The sequence below is a fragment of the Centroberyx gerrardi genome, chromosome 5, assembly GCF_048128805.1.
Source record: "Centroberyx gerrardi isolate f3 chromosome 5, fCenGer3.hap1.cur.20231027, whole genome shotgun sequence".
Taxonomy (NCBI): Eukaryota; Metazoa; Chordata; class Actinopteri; order Beryciformes; family Berycidae; genus Centroberyx; species Centroberyx gerrardi.
Window position 1 is genome coordinate 16,885,615 of NC_136001.1, and position 17,273 is coordinate 16,902,887.

The 17,273-nt window shown below is 43.4% G+C and overlaps 1 protein-coding gene across 1 annotated transcript in view; it reads left to right on the forward strand.

Annotated features, from left to right (window-relative positions):
• foxj3 (forkhead box J3) overlaps positions 1-14,528 on the forward strand; it is a 66,020-nt gene extending 51,492 nt beyond the window's left edge. The window contains exons 6-12 of the mRNA XM_071895262.2: positions 3,622-3,750; positions 5,471-5,645; positions 7,294-7,833; positions 8,542-8,643; positions 9,279-9,470; positions 10,444-10,542; positions 10,700-14,528. Coding sequence (XP_071751363.1) covers positions 3,622-3,750; positions 5,471-5,645; positions 7,294-7,833; positions 8,542-8,643; positions 9,279-9,470; positions 10,444-10,542; positions 10,700-10,812 — 1,350 coding nt within the window. The 3' untranslated portion in view covers positions 10,813-14,528. The remainder of the gene's footprint in view (positions 1-3,621; positions 3,751-5,470; positions 5,646-7,293; positions 7,834-8,541; positions 8,644-9,278; positions 9,471-10,443; positions 10,543-10,699) is intronic.
• The last annotated feature ends 2,745 nt before the right edge of the window (positions 14,529-17,273 follow it).

Below are 17,273 nucleotides of genomic sequence, written 5' to 3' on the forward strand. Positions count from 1 at the left end.
ACTACAGGTGACCGCCCCTGCTGTTGGGTCCGTCTGCTGTCGGTACCTTTTTTTTATTTTTATTTTTTTTTATGTGTAAAAGCTTGGAAACACTTGCACATCACAGAGCAAAGCTACAGGGACTGCTAGCTGTTAGTTGTGAGTGCGCTGCTCACTCTGAAATTTAAATAGGCTTTTTAACCTTAAGCCCTCATCCTCTGGGCCCAGTGGGGGCAGCTCTCTGGAGTACTTTTAAAAAGCCTACAAGAGTCGCTTATTCATTTGCTGCAAGCATTACAAAAACTGTGTTTAATATGAACAGGGGTGTTCATGGGAAGATGAGTGTGTGTGTGTGTGTGTGTGTGTGTGTGTGTATGAAGGGGGGCACTTAAGTTCTGAATATATGAGGCAAAAGAGTGTGTGCGTCATAACTTGTGGTCTGTGTGTGCATGTACGCATGTATGTAGAGTATGTTTCTGCTTGTTTTGACGAATCTTTCAGTGACAGCTGGGGAGGAGCATCTTGTACTGAGAATATACAGTATAATCATGTTACAAAGACACCCAGACAGACAGACAAAAAGACCCAAGCGCGGAGAGAGACGACCATTTTTCTTCTGTGATCGCTACAAAGAAGCACTTGCCATAGCATCAATCTGTACCAGCAGGGAATGTATAATGAAGCTGTAATGTAAAGAGCTGAGAGTTTAGAGCCTGGACTCCTGCCGTCAAATAACTCCAGCCAGATAGATTTCCATATTATCTGAATAGTCACAAGCAGAAAACATAAAAAAAAACTTGTCTGTATCAATAATGGTTACTCACGTGTATGTGTGTCTACGTGCGTGTGTTTCAAAGAATTGATGAGAGGAAGTTGTGATTTGTCTCTTTTGTTGTGTTGATTGTGACAAAAGCTGTTGCCGTGGCAAAGTGAACAGAAGACAAAGTGGAATAGCATCAGATCTGAGCCCTAACTCCTCGGAGAGAGCTTGTTTCTCACTGTCTTACACTGTAAACACACGACAGGCCACGCCTCTTTCGGTGCAGTGTGCCAAGCCACAGGAATTCCCTCTCTCTGTTTTTCTCTCTCTCCCTTTCTCTTCCAGTCTCTCTCCCTCATTCCCGCCTTCTAAGATAGACCAATGGGAAACGCTGGCAGGAGCACTACTGAACCAGCGAGAATCTTTTTTTTTTTTTTCTCTCTCTCTACCGTCGGACATTCCTCAGAAGATTCTCCTCCTCCCTCTCTTTCTCTCGTGCCTTTCTCACATAGACTCACACTTTTCTTCTCTCTGAAGGTTGTGTTCTGTGGCAGCCCCTTAACATTGGCGTGAATAAGATGAAAGTCTGGCACTGAAGTGTGATGATGAAGGGAAAGGGGGATTGTTGGAAGTGTGTTTGCTGAGGAATAGTCTGGCCTTTTTTTCTCTCTTATCCCTTCCTTCTCTCTCTCTCTCTCTTTCGTTCTCTCTCTCTGTCTGTTGAATCCTGCAAGCAGGGATTCTGCTGAACACTGGCTGGCATTGTTGGAGACACCTGGGCCAATCTCGCTTTGATTTCATAATCCATGTCTCATGCTCCAGATTAGGCCTCCATGTAAAAGACACCTCTGGCTTTTTACTTAATTCACCGCTAAGAATAGAACACTGACTCGCTCGCCTGCTAGCTAACACCGTGCACAGTATTTACTGTGGAGCCGCTCCTGCCTGTGTGAGCATGCTTGCCTCTGTGTGTGTGTGTGTGTGTGTGTGTGTGTGCGTCTGTCTGGCTGGCTGTCTGTCTGTCTGTCTGTCTGTCTGTCTGTCTGTCTGTATGCATATCCGCGTGCAGAGCTGTAGCTGTAGACATGGGTGTGTGTCATATGTTTGTGCTTGCCTTTCTATGTATGTGGGTGAGATGCGACTGGGTGTTCATCTGTGACTGTGCGTGCTCGAGTGGGCGTCTTCACTCAGGGGACTCTGGGGTCTGTGTAAACCACAGAGCAGTGAGGTTTTGAAATCATCACACTTTATGGGTGAGGAGAGTAAAAATAGATTGTGGTGAGAGGCTTAAGGCTAAAAGCCTCTTTTATGACTTCATTACACATAACATTTATATTTCTGCGGCGCACTGTTTTTGATTAGCATTGTAGGGCTGATTTTCAGACGTGCCTAAGCCCTCAGTCTTAGCTGCTCATTGAGTTCCCCCTTCACGCTAATGAACACTGGAGCCAAGCCCATACTGAGTGGAGGAAGGCTAGAGTTGCCTAATGAGCTTCTCTTACTACCCTCCCATCCTCCTCTCCCTCTCCCTCACCCCTCTCCCTTGCACAGCGTTGCCTGGATTCAGCATTTCCGTTCTCCGTTTTTTAAATCACAACATTTCTATCTCACTCTACCAGAGCAGGAGCCAAGCTCCATATTAATAGCTCAATATGATTGGATGCTCTCGCTCTGGATGTGTGTCCTGGTGATGAGCCAGCCTGTTAGTCAGCCGGCCAATCAGTCAGAGCAGAGAGGGCAGTCAGGCCTGCCTGGGTTTCCTCGCCTCCTTGTGGCCTCTGCGGTAGCTAGCTGCGGCTCAACAGAAAGACAAGAGGCTTCAGTCTGTTGCTCCTGCTGCTGAGAGGCAGGAGGCTGGGCTGGGCCATTCTGCCTGCCTGAAGGCTACTGCTGCTGCTGCTGTCTCATTGTGCTGAGCACAGAGCCCACCCTGTTCCACTCACACTGATGAGCAGCAGCCACCCTGCTGCACTCACTCATGGACGGGCATGGGCACACACACACACAGACACACACACACACACACACACACACACACATATGCACACGCACACGCGCACGCACACACAAGCACCAATCTGAAATTGTCAGGTCCTCTACAGTCACAACAGCGTCAGTGCATTGCTGCCATTCCTTACTCACAATACCAAAACTCAGCACATGGGCTATTCTCTGTGGGTATCATTATATTCATTATCCAGATTGCTCTTCTTACTATTGTCTTAATTGTGTGACACCGCACTTTATTTGGGAAGGGTGGGAGGGCTAAACCTTATTAGATGATAATTAAGATTGTCGTCCTGAAGTGCTTCGGCTGGTTTCGTTGCTATATTGAAAGGTCAGCGTCTCGGTTGCGTTGAAAGCCTTTGTTAGCTGTCCCAAACGGATTTGCGCTCGGTGAGCAGATGTGGCTGACATTGCCAGTAGTGTGACCTTTAGTGATGGGGATGTCTCAACCGTCCCACCCCGCCCCCCCCCCCCAAGCCCCCCAAGCCCCCCACCCCTCTTACACGTTCAGCAGGAACCCCTTAGTGACTGTGGTGGGTGTTCAGCCGCACACTGTGTCTCCTAAACGCTCTCTCAATAAAGAGGGAAAAAAAGTACTCTGCCATTATGACAAGTCATTGCATGCAGTACACACACACATGCTCAGGTATTAAATTCCCATACCAAATTACATTGGTTAACTATAGACCAACGTTACATTCCAAACTTTTTTCCCCTCCTCCCAACCCATTATCCCAGAGGAATGCTGACATGCTCTACCATCAGCATGATAAAGACTGGAGAAGACGCAGGGAGCACTCATTAGTGTGTGTGTGTGTGTGTGTGTCTGTGTGTATTTCTGAGAGAAAAAGCTAATGTACTTGTTTGTATTTCAGGTGGCGTTGTACAACACAGACCAGGAAGGAAGCGACAGCCCAAGAAGCAGCCTTAACAACAGCCTGTCTGACCAGAGTCTGGCCTCCGTCAATCTCAACAGTGTGGGCAGCGTGCACAGCTACACACCGGTAAGGACCGCTCTAGACACTGGTGATGGGGTTCAGCAGCATCTGTGTCACCCGCACATAATCAACAGCATGGGCAAATCTCTCTATGCACTGTTGAGGCACTCTATATCATTTAGCTGAAATGCACCAGGCCAGTGTTTCCTGAGTTTTTTTGTAAATAGGGGGTGGGGTCATTTTGGGTATAAGACCCAGGTTCTCTCCTGGACCCATTCCAGGATCAGTTCTCTAGGCATAGCAGCTCATGAATGGCCCTTATTTGGATTTTTATATAATGCTATTTGGTCAAATGTGGTGTAATTGTTATTTTTTTGGGAGGGGTGAGCAGTAAGCAGTAAGGCCAGATGATAAATTGTCATTGCATTCACATTTTTCTAGCTGTGGGGGAGCCACAGTCACTAAATGAATGAAACTGAAACACCACTAGACTTAGATAGTGTACTGTAGCCCATATTTCATCTGATCAGAAAGCCCCAGGAGGGTCTGTTCAGAGGAGCCAGTCGTAGACGGCAATAGACCAGGGTTCAGGGCAGACCTGCATTGGAGTGCAACATCAGGAGGGGGGTTAAGGGAAACAGAGAAAGATGTGCACGCTCCTGGAAGCCAGACAAAGAGAAACGCTGCCTCTGATGTCCTCCCACCAGAGATGCCCCCTCTTTGGTGTGGTCCTCCTGCATCCTAGAGTGCTCCCTGCTCCAGGCGCTGGGCATCGATCGGCTCAGTCTGATGGATGTGCTCTCTCTCACAGCCGAAGCAGCGGCTCACAGCAAACACTCCGGCTTTATTATCACCTCTTCACTCCACCAAGCCAGACTGTGAGCCCTGCACTTCGACAGCCTGCCCACATTTAGGGCTGGAAAGATGTTATGATCAAAATGGGACATGCCCTCTCTTGTAATGCTAGCCCATGGTGGACACAGGTCAGGTTGTGGTTTGTGAAATAGCGATGGTTTTGCATCACCGCCCCTCCTGTGATGAATCTAGTAGACAACCTCATTGCTGGAGGGGTACACAGCTTGCCATCTCACACCCAGGGGCAGTGCATAATATTGACTACCCACACAAATACGCGGATAAAATGGATGCTTATTTGTACAAGGCATTGCTATTGATTTTGTTTTAAATACATTTTGCTCGGCCACCTGAGTATTGGCTTTGTGTCCATTTGAGTTGCTCTCTTAATGCCATGTGAGCCAAGGCGGCAAGCACTGACCTAGATTGTCTAAGTTTGCGTAATGTTGTTTAGTGTGTGACTGACACCTCTTCAGACATTGACGAATGGCCAGGAACATGAATAGCTCCTGAGAAGAACTGAAGAAACATCGCTATAGTTGACTTGTGTGCGCTGCTTAGATTGAAATGAACCAGTACTTTGCATTAAACATGCTAGAGGTTTTCTATTTTCTCCAGCTGCTCCATGACCTGATACGCATGTCCAGTGTCTTTGAGAAGTATGTATATGGACTTGTATGTATGGGCAATAGTGTTAGATTGATATGTGATTTCACTAGTCTTTTTATTTTTTATTTTCATTAACAATAGTCCAGTGTAGTCTGAAATTGTGTTATAGATGTAGCACTGTAGCCAACTTATTGAAATAAAGCTGTGTTTGTATACGTTGTAGTGTTTTTCCACAAAATCATCCGCACATTTACAACATTAAACATTACTCCTTTGTGCACATCTTTAACTCTCTTTCTCTCTTCCTCTCCTCTGTCCCCAGGTGACTAATCACCCAGAGCCTGTGTCTCAGTCTATGAGCCTCCAGCAACCTCCCCAGCCCCAGTACAACATGCCAGAGAGGGACAAGCAGCTCCTGTTCTCTGACTTTGAAGATCTCAGTGCCTCCTTCCGCAGCCTTTACAAGTCTGTTTTTGAGCAGTCCTTCAGCCAACAGGGTGAGTGGCCTCACGAGGGCACCAAGTGCTAACCTACTAGAGAGCCTAAGCTTCATTTGTCAAGGGAGCACATTGGAACAAGATGATTCTCAGAGTGATTCTACCTAATGTGGGTCTGTTCTTTACAGCTGAGGCTATAGAGTCTTTAGGCACTAATTAGGTTTACTGAGTTCAGTGAGTAGGTATTCAATAAGCTGGCCGGCGTGTAGTGCAAATCTATACAGTATTTTCATGGTCTGTTGCCAGAGCCATGTGGCCAGTGAGGCTTCTGGCCTCATTTCATATTCAAAAGCACAAACAGTCTGAGAGTTCATGTTTTAAATATTTCAGTAGGGGATGTAAAGAGAGGTTACTGCATTTATTATATGGTTAGTTCAGAATTAATACACTATCCTTCCTGCTTTATATTTTTACATTACATGAAAACTATCTAGCCCTTGTTATGTTTGAAATGTTTTTTTATCTAGGCTATATTTCATCAGAGGAGTAGAAGAGGTTGCAGGCAGCATCAGTCCACACTAAATCTGTTGGATTGAGGTTCATTTGTCATAATGATGGTGAATTCATATGATATAATGCATAGTGCTGGATAGAGCATGGCTTTCCAAAAGCCTGCCAGTCCCTCTAGAACTAAATGCGTTTTTGTTTGTAATCTGATTGACTGATAAACAAAGAGCACTTGACAAGAGGGTTATGAGCAAAGTAGACTGAGCTTTCTGTGTATAACCTACTTTCACAAATCAAATGCATTTCATGCTAATGTTTTCAAAGAGTTCTTCTCCTTTAATCTATCATCTATGTTTCATTAGTTGAAAGTTGTTACCTTTTTTTATGCGCATAAAAGTGAAATCTCTTAGTCAGACAAGCCCTAGCAATTAAAAAGCGTAAATAATCGAGCGAGAGGATTTCACACTCTGCCGCTGTAGACAGTGAGCTAATTCACTGGCTTTGATAATAGGTAATGAGCTCGCATTATTATTCTGGTGCCGCGTTAATTGCTTTCTGTATTTCCCTCGTTGGACAATGGGCTTTCTGTGCCGATAAGAGATGCACCTTTGTCACCCCTGCAGTGAGTGTTACGTGCCGATTGTGGAGGTGCAGGGCTGGAGTCAGCTCTAAAAGCACTCCAGTGAAATAGGTTTACTGTGCCAAAGCCGTGAAGGACAGGGCCTCTTAAGACCACTCCCCTCCACTCAGATGATTGCAGTTGGGTGTTCAGATGTTCATGCTCCATTCATGTCTGTTAAGAAACTGTGCAGCAACACAATGGATTCGTCAAAGACAATCCAGAGCTGTGTGGCTGGAGAGCAGAGGAGAGGAGAGGCGGTGGCGGCTAGGGCTCGTGAACCTCAGACACACAACTGATGCTGAGTCATTCCCTGAACTACAACAAAATGGCAGCTGGTCTGTCTCAATTGTACAGCCACTTAAACATGGGAAGTCCAGATCCCCATCATTGTAATACGTTAAGATACATGTACTTGAGTAGCTGTTTTTACATGTGAAGCCCCTGCGTCCCTTTTGTCTTTCAAGCGCTGAAGTGCATTATATGAATTCAGCTCATTCTCAAACCATGTCCCTGCCAGTTGTGGATCAGTAAAACTAGTCTCTCATTGCTGGCTTTGTGTTTGTGTGTTTTGGTTCCCAGGTCTGATGGGCATGCCGTCAGATTCCTCCCAGCAGACCCACACCTCCTGCTCCTATCAGCACTCCCCCAGTGGCACCATTAGCACTCAGAACAGCCTGTCAAACAACCACCCCAACAACCATCCCAACAGCCACTCCGGCAGCGGTGGCCAGGTGCCCCTGTCCCACCCTGCCCAAGCCCACCCCGGCCACGGCTCACCCCACGCACAGCACCTCCCACAGCACGGCGGCCCCCACACCCCACACAACCAACACGCCCCGCACAACCAACACAGCCAACATGCCCAGCACAGCCAACACAGTCAGCATCAACAGCACCCACAGCACCAACAGCACCCCCAGCACCCCCAGCACGCCGCGCACTCCCAGCACGGGCAGCACCCATCGCAGCACCCGTCCCACGGCCAGCACCCACAGCAGCACACGCCACACCCCTCCCAACACACGCAGCACAGCCAGCACCCCTCTCAACATGGCCAGCAGCACCAGAGCCTCTCCCACCAGCCCCATCCTACCCAGCAACAGATGGCCTGCAACACGGGTAAGACCTGCTCTCTGTCAACCTCTCTTCCTTTGAACCAGCATGCCTGTATTGTCTTCTCTTCATTTCACACACACACACAGACACACGCGCACACTGGCAAAGAAAACCCTCTTGTTCGCAGCTGAACTGGGTTGGGGATCAGTGTTCATTTGCTTTGCATTAAGCACTGAGAACTGGTTTTGGGTGCTGAACAGTAAATCATCATCTGATTTATGCTATGTGCTGTAATGAGAACAAAGCAATGCTGCATCCAGTGACTTCGACTCTGGAGCACAGCAGCCTTTGCAGAGTCAACTGGCTCCTCCCAGTGGCCACAACACAACACTGATGGAGCCTGATAAGCTGTTTTATTCAGTGTTTCCTTTTCATTCATTTAGTTGAATTGGAAAATTGCCCACACAGCTAGAAAAATGTTAATACAATGAAAATTCATCATGCGGCCTTATTGCTTGGCCCGCAATAAACAGCAATTACAATTGCAATTACTGCACAGTTGTCCATATAAATGATGTAAGTATTCAAATAACAACCATATTTAAGTTCCAACACCCACTGAAACTAAATCTGAAATGGACCCAGGAGCGAATTTGGGTCTCTACCAGAATTACCTATACCCCTCATCTACAATAAATCCCACTAGTGGAAACTACTCTTACACATATTCATATCTTAGATGTTACAGATATGCATTGTTTGTGCTTGCAGGTTTACCCACTGACTGGTACCCAAATCTGGATGCACTGAAAGAAAGCTGTCGTATCGCCAGCAGCTATAACTGGGCTGATGTCGACCTTTCACCTTTCCAAGGTGTGGTTTGGACAATATAAGCAGATGTCATTGCATTTGTAAATATTACACAAAGACAAATAATTTCTGCCTCAGCTTAAGATTTTCAAGGTTATACAGTTTGCTGTATCATAATTACCTCATGTCTAAACACATATGATCAGAACCAATAAACATACATTTATAGCTAGGAGCTGATATACTGTACTGCCCCAGCTTTTGATTGAGTGCTGAAGTGTTGACACTGTAGAATTGATTAAGAGTTTAATTAAACCGAGCTCTTCAATTAAATAACACTGCCTTCAAGTTTAATTACCAAAACATCAAGCTCAGCAGGTCAGTTTACCCAATTACAGTCTAGGATTGCAAGGTAGGATGTTTTTTAAATATCACCTACTAAAGGTTACTGACATAATGAATACATATTTAAAAGAAAGTTATTTGCTCTATGTGCGTAAATTAGTTTCTCATTTCCTACTTGTGTATTCTTTGGACAGACGGTGCAGTTTAAAACGTTTCACTGTGACATTTTAGTGCAGTAACGGATACTGTCAGTAGCTTTAATAATAACCGGAGTTATTATTAATTGGCGTGTGTGTGTGTGTCTGTGTGTGTCTGTGTGTCTGTGTATGTGTGTATGGATGTACGTTCCCAAGGACTGAAAGAGAGTATGAGACAAGCGGAGTTGAACAACTGGTCCCTGGAACCCACCCAGATTGCAGATCTCTGCTCGTCCATCAACCAGTTCTTTGCCCGCACCGGTGTAATCCAGCCACAGGGGGCAGTGCAGCCTCCTGTATGCCACGGCTCCATGCACCCCAGCAAGCCCAGCCAGCACCTCAACACAGGTTAGCCACCTGCTCCTTAACTCTACCTTCTTCCTCAAATTGCACTGTTGACTGAATAAGAAATATCTGTGTAGAGTGTTTGTGGATGGGGAGCCCTGTAGGCCTATTAACTGGATTAGTTTACTGGGGGAGGTCCTGTGATTGTAATTATTATTATCCAAAGCATGTGAGCTGAGTGGCCATATATTAACCTGAGCATGCAGTGCATATATAAAGGTTTAAAACTATTTTATTTTATTTTTTTCACATTTTGCTCCAGTGCCGCTCACGTCACTGTGCACCATGAACCCTCTGCTTCCTGCAGGCAGAGACATGTGTCTGTAGGGCTATTAATTCAGGATCCTGGACCTGTTTTAAGGCAACTTTTCACTCCAAATTGAAACTTCTGTCATTATCTACTCATCTCCATGTCACTCAAAACCCAGTTGAAATTTATATGACCAACACAGAGTTAGCCCCTGCAGTTCCAGCTCAGGCTTCTTCCAAACAGTTGTTTTGTAGCCAGATGATTGCACTGTGAGACCAAAAAGCCTATGTTTACTCCAGTATCTCCTATATTTTACATCACTGACATTTCATTGTGTTTTGAAAGCGTGAACAGTCACATCTTGTCACTGTTGCTCTCTGCAACACGGCTCTGCTCACTCACTGTGTTATATATTCTGTTACCTACAAAATCCTAAATTTTAATTTGGAGCAGATTACCTACCATTTTTTAGCATCTTAACAGAGAAATTCAGTTTAAATTAAACATCACGTCTTTGGCGGCCGGCAGATTGTCCGACCAGCATGCACATGTAGTGTAGATCATGACATTTTACATGCGGGCTATGAGCTCTAATTTGAGGGAAATTAAAGATCCTTTGTCCCGTTCAAATGGACCTCCCCTATAAAACTAATCCTGCTCAAATAGTGCTTTACTTTATTTAATAAAGGTTTTATATTTGAGGTTTTGGCCTGTTTTTCTCCTCAGGAAATCTCTACATAGACTCCAGACAGAGCATGTCCATGATGGGTCCCCCAGGATACCCCCACATGCCCCCCATGAGCAGCGCAGGACCTACCATGACAGGTGACATGGCAGAAGCATGACTCAAATAATTATATGCAACATTATTAGAACTGTTTTGACAAACCCATCCCATTGTATTTGTCCACCCTGCTCACCAAAATGACACAGCTGTGTGCATCTGTATTCTGACTCTCCCTCTCCTCTCCTCTTTCTGCAGGACACCATGCGCAGATGAACCAGCAGCACATGATCCCTACCAGAAACTTCCAGATGCACCGCATGCCAGCCGACGACATCCAGGATGATTTTGATTGGGACTCCATTGTCTAGCCCTAGACCTCCTTGTGAAAAGAAAAGGGAGGGAGGAGGGAAGGAACAGAGGAGGTGGAAGCCAGAGGCAGCCAGGCTGAGCTGAACGGCCACGGGAGGAGGAGGCCATTGTGGGTGGGATGCAGAAGAACATTTGACAATTTTGGAGAGAGAAAGACAAGACTTCAGAGTCCCGACATTTTTACAAAAACAAAAACAAAACATACTAAAAAAAAAATGTTACTTTGAAGACAATCATATTTAGTCGGACATGTTAAAGAGATTGCTTATGTACTTGTCTAGAGACAAGTAGAACACATTCATGTCTAAACCACATGCTCCTCAACCTCAGCCAGCCCTCTCCCCGTCCCCCAGCCAGCAGCCTTCCAAAGTCCCCCCCGCTCCGTAACTGTTATGTGATTTGAGCGACTTGTTCGGCTTGTAATCCTTCTCGTGTTGACATTGGCCTCAGCTGCCTCTTGGATGAGTTTATCTCTCTTTTTTTTAAAAAAAATGATTTTATTTTTGTTTTTAGGAAACACAGGCCGCCTCTATGAGTAATGTGATGGTGCTTGTTGGTCACTTTTGGGAGAAATTGGGGCCCCACAGGGCGCTGTATTGGTGGTAAAGTTAGGTTTACAATAAATGAGGTTATGAACAGGGTGTTAAATGTTCCAGCAGGCTTGATATAAAAAAAGAGAGAGAGAGAGATCACAAAAAATAATTTTCTTTGTGATCTGTTGTCCCATAGCCAACCTATCTGGTCAGGCTCACTGCAGCAGACTAGTTATGGGAAGACAGCAACTTTACCGGCAGTATTTTTTTTCTTCTTTGTTCTCAGTGTCTCGAGCACTCCAAGACGAGTGAAGGTGATGAGTGTGAGTGGATGATGGTAGCAGGGAAGTCAAACATTTTTTTTTTTTTGTCATTCAACATTCATTCAACCCAACGTAATACGAGGTTTATGTTCTGCGCGTGCATTGTGTAGGTTTGTAATATTTGCTGCAACAATCAGAACCTGTTGTAACGTTAATCCAGGACACATTTTCAGTTTTAATGGAAAGGTTCATCGATTTTAGAAGACTAGCCTATTGATCATCAAACAAGCCCTCTTCATTCAAAAACATTAAGAAGGTTCGCAAGCCAGTTTTTGTTAAAATGAAATTTGCAAGTCAGTGGAGTATTTAACCGTATGCAAGCAATTCCATTAACTTCTATAGCTGTTGTAACAGTAAAAATAACCTGTATGCAACTTTGAGAGTAATGGTTTAATATATCATTGACTTTGACGAGCATTGCTAACAAATACTAACAGGAAGCTTGTACTAGCTTCTCACAAAGAAAAACTCTGGCATGAAAATGTTTTGAGTGTCCTAAGAATGGGATTGATTAGTGATCGATAGGATATGTATCTGATCCTGAACTTTCCCTTTAAAAAGGGCGACGATGCATGAGTTCTAAGTGTCTTTGGTCAGTAAGGTGAGTTACATCCAAAACCATGAATATCATAGACTTTTTTCAGGTTATAGTGAGTTTTCAAACGCTATACACTTAGCATTTGTTATTCAGTCACTTCTGACATCTAAATTATGGCGACATGATTCTTTTTCTCTAAACTGCCCAATGTTTTTTTGTGATAGTCCGATAGCTTAATAGTTTTGCTATTATACAATCATAACAGAATGAGAAATGTGAGTGATTATACAGTACGTACAGTGTGTGTGTTGTGTGTACATATGGTGTGTGTGTGTGTGTGTGTGTATGTTTTGGTTTTATTGTAATTTTAGGGCTATGATTGATTGCTGCAATCATCTCTGCTATCTATGAGCACAAAAAACAGATGCACAAAATGATGAAAGACTAGATTTGAGACATGCATTTTTGTGGGAAGGGTTTCTCAAGCACAGAGCAGGGAGATGAGCGGTGCTGGAAACCTGTCCTCTGTGTCCCATAACGAGTGGCTCCTCAATCAGACAGGCGCTGAACTCTCGAGACACTATGTTAAAAGCCCTTTGCACACTTTCACTTTTGTTGATCTTTTTTTAAGATCATTTAGCTGGATAGGGACTTCAGTAGTAACTGTAGTTTTCATTTCATATTTGGATGACAATCATAGATTTATTTTTTTTTGCTGATACTGCATAATATCTTGGCTATTTTGAGATAAGGCACTTTTAAGTCTCACATGATAGTTTATTGGATATTAAAGAACCATACTTTCAAACACATAAAAGGTTATTTGGAACTAGAACCAGCTCAGTTTCATACTGTAGATCTTCTGTTGAACAGTCAAGAGCTGCACTGTGCAGATGAAGTCTAGTTCTCTCTTTCAGCTGAGGATACTGCCATCCATTTTTTTTTTCAGCTGTTTTTTTTTTTTTTTTTTTCTGCTTTCCCCTGCCATTCATACCTGTTCGTCCACTTCTGCTGCTTCTGCAGCAACTTTAAGTTTGAGATTTTCTTTCTACTGTATTGTTTTTATATATCAAGTGTCCGCTGTTTGTGGCAGAACGCCTTGCCTGTGGATATCAGTTATGAGTTTTTAAGTTTTTTTCAACTGCCAGAAATTATTAATCAGACACTCAAAGCTCAGACAGATTACTTGTCACTAGCTGAGTGACCCAAAACATTTCAGATGCTCATCTTAGATGAGTGTGACTCTCATAGGTGAGTGTAGCAGTCACAGTGGCCATGGGACTGCAGCTGAAGACAGCGGTGAAATAATGAATCGGTGTGTCTCCATTAGGACGTGGAAACTGTGGGCCTAAAATAGGGAACATCTTGGGAGTCCGTGGTTGGTGTAAAGGCTTGGTGTGTTGCAATTCTTCCAGGTGAAGATTGAGAACATATCATAGGCTGTTAGTTGAAAACACCTGAGCACATTAGCCCATGAGAAACAAAATGGGAGGATTTGAGCAAATGGATGTGGCTAAAAGGGAAAAGGTGAAGACAATGACTGGATCACAATCACAATTTTATGTTATTTTACATGTCGGTATGTGTGTATTTGTGTGTGCTTGTGTGAGCGAATTATGTTCCTTTTTCAAAAGACAATTCAGTTCTAAAATACCGCTGGACATGTACCTGCCAGAGAGATTACCATTATTGAAAAAAAAAGAAAAAAAAAAGAAAATAAGCCTTGTTACAGTATGGGAGAGAACTGCCAACAAGTACTGCTGATTGGGGCCTATTTTATTCAGTGCTGGTGTGTTGTTGTGCTTCTTGTAAATATATGTCTTTTCAATCATCCCTTTTTTCCTCTTGGGGGTGGGGCATCAAGGCAGGGGGTGGGTCTTATTCATGAAAGAGAGGAGGGAAAAGAATAGAGTATTTTGTTATTGTCCAATCAGAGGGTGACAGTATGTATATATCTATATTGTATATATGTGATGAAAATGCGTTGGCTTTTTGTGTGACACTACCTTTTACCTGTACTATGGTTCTACATTCAGTGTTTCAGTGTTGATAATATATATTTGGTTTTGTTTTGTTTTCCGTTTTTTGATTTTGTCTTTGTCATTTCTTGTATTTGTTTTTTTTTTCTCCTATTTGTCCTTTTGGTTATTGCACGGTTTATTACTTTTGTTGTCCAATGAGGTGACACAGCTACTCTTTGTATTGGTTTAGTGCTGTAAAATAACTCAAGTGTTATTAGAATTGTCGATACCACCACCCACCCCACCCCCTTCCCCAATATGCATGAATGGCACTTAAAGAAATAAAATATGTTAACTTCACTGTGGAATAATGTGCTGTTTGTGAGGTTTTTTTTTCATAGGCAAAGACTTCAGTTAATATTGTTACCAGGATGATATTTCAGTATTATCCACTTCAACAGTAGATGTAATGGTTGCACAAAAATGGAGCATAGTCTGTTTTCTGTTTCACTTAAATATTCTGTAATAGTCTTAAAATGTGCATCTCCTCTGAAGAAAATCTACAAAACAGCAAAAATTAAAGAATGTATTGCAATTAATTATTTTTAAATCAGTTGCAATATATTAGTAACTTCATGTATGGTTTAAAATCAATTGGTAGAATAAACTGTGTAGTTTCATATAGCAATGAAATGAATACATTTGATTCAGAGGGTTTATTCCTTTTATTACACATCTCTTGTCTCCCTCCGGTGCTTCATAGGCAACCTTTTCACATTTTAAGAACGTGTTCAAAATGCTTTTATTGTTGCTGGGGTTTTTTTCTACATGGATGACACATGAAGTTCATAGAGAACTTCAGATCAAAGACAAGGGAAGGGTAGTGTGCAGTCTTCTGGTAGCACTCCATGTGTGATCATGGTATACAGTATAACTTTTCCCCTCCCAGCTCTCCTAAGACCCTCCCACCCACCCTGCCCCCTTAGCATGTTGCGTCCCCATTGACACCTCATAACCTCAACCTCCACACAGACACATTGCTTCATGTTCACTACAGCAACCTGATCCATTTTCAGGCCACAGAAGAAGCGCAGCAAGTTTAGTGAAGTTTTGTTCACAGGAAAGTCCCTGAGTGTGAGGACCTGGTATTCTGCAGCCCCACTGGAGGGGCACCGGTCTGACTTCTGTATTGGAGTTTGTGGCATTGGTTTGACTCTTAATGAGAGGACACTGACAAGACACACACCATGTTCAAAGCTCCCTTTCTGTTTCTGGTGACTCTGGTCCTGACTGTGCAGCTGTGCTCATCGGTACCAATCAGTAAGCCATGTATTTCCTCAGTTCTGTTCTGAACGGTGTTCATATGGTAATGGCTATATCAGTACGGGACAGGACGGGACTCAAAGGTGGATCATAATTAGACAAAAATGGGTCCCCAAATTGTTCTGGATAAATCGGTATCCAAAACTATTACAAAGCTACTATTTTATGTTGCCAGAGTTTTGCCTCTCTGCAATATAATCTAGGCTGAGTAAAATACTGTATAGTCTTCTTGTAGATAGCCTAAAAGCAGGGCAAATTGTATTATGTGTTTTAAAAAATGAATGTATTTTAAAATGTGGAATCTCAGACAAAAACTTTTTAAAACCACTGTATATCCTGGTGAGAAATGTTTGTGCAGGCTTGGTACCTTTGCTTTATCTGTTGAATTGTTATTTAGATGTTTTCTCCATTGTAATTAATACAATTAACTCAATAGATGTCTGTAATTACAGTACATATCATGAATATTTGGTGATTTTGTGATTAAATAAGCAAAAGAATATGCTTTATATTTAGAAATATAAAGGTTTGCCTGTTTTTTAATAAGGTAAACCTGTGTTTGGTGTTACATAATAGGTAACTTGTGAGTCAACAGAGTCTAGGACAGTGAGGCAAAGACATATTGCTTTAGGTTTTTTCCAGCAATGTGTCCAATTTGGAAGTTGACCTCTCTGAACCCCAGTTCACCTCTGAATCAAGGATAAACCACCAGTGTCTGAACGTGCATGAATGCTTGGCCATGATTAACTAACATTCGGGCTGTTCTCTGACACACCTGCCCCTCTAGTATATTACCCCGTGAGACATTTGAACTAAACTTGGATCACCCAAACCCCACACGTGTCACTGGAGATCTCCATAACTGTTATATATACGGCCACCGTTATATTCAAGGCCATTTTCAGAGCTACGGAGTAGAGTTTACTCTGTGTAGTTTGTAGTTTTGTTTAACCTTGCTCCATTCTGCAGCTTTTAAAGCTGAATGAATGGATCCTGCCCTGCACTACAGAATGAGAAATTTAAAAAATACTTTGGGTCTTTTTTAGCATGCCGAAATAGGCCTCAACATGTAACTTATTTAATAATACTGATTTTGAGAAATTCCAGGGATGATTTTCAAATATCTATAAAGAGGCCTATCAAGCGGATACAGGTACAATATATTAAGCCTAATTATTGTAATAATTTCACACTATTTTGGAAGAAAAAAGGATTTTGGTAGATGCTGAGGCTACCATTGTTGACCTTGAGTAACCTATACCAAGACATTCTGTCCTTGTTGTACCAGGGGAACCAGTTCAAGTTCTTGCTGAGGAACCACCTTCTATTGCAGCTGATGGACCAGCTCTTGTTGCCAACAAGGAACCACTTGTTACAGCAGAGGAACCAGTGCAAGTTGTTGCTGAAGAACCAGGTCCAGAGGAACCTGTCCCAGAGGATGAGGACCACAGTCCAGTTATAGTGGAGGAACTTGCCCCAGAAGAACCAGTTCCCAAGGAACTCATTCCAGTTATTGCAGAGGAAGCAGCTCCAACTGTAGTGGAGGAGCCAATCCCAAAGGAACCTGCCACTGTTGCAAGTTCTGCTACTGCAGTTGTAGCCGAGGAACCACCTGTTGAAGAACACATTCCAATTATTACAGAGGAACCAGCTCTAGCTTTCATGGGAGATCCAGTCCTTGAGGAAGCTGTTGCTGCTGTACCTGATGAAGTTGCAGCTGAGGAATCTGCTTCTCAGGAACCTGTGGCAGCTGCTCCTCAAGAATCTCCAGAAGAGGAAAAT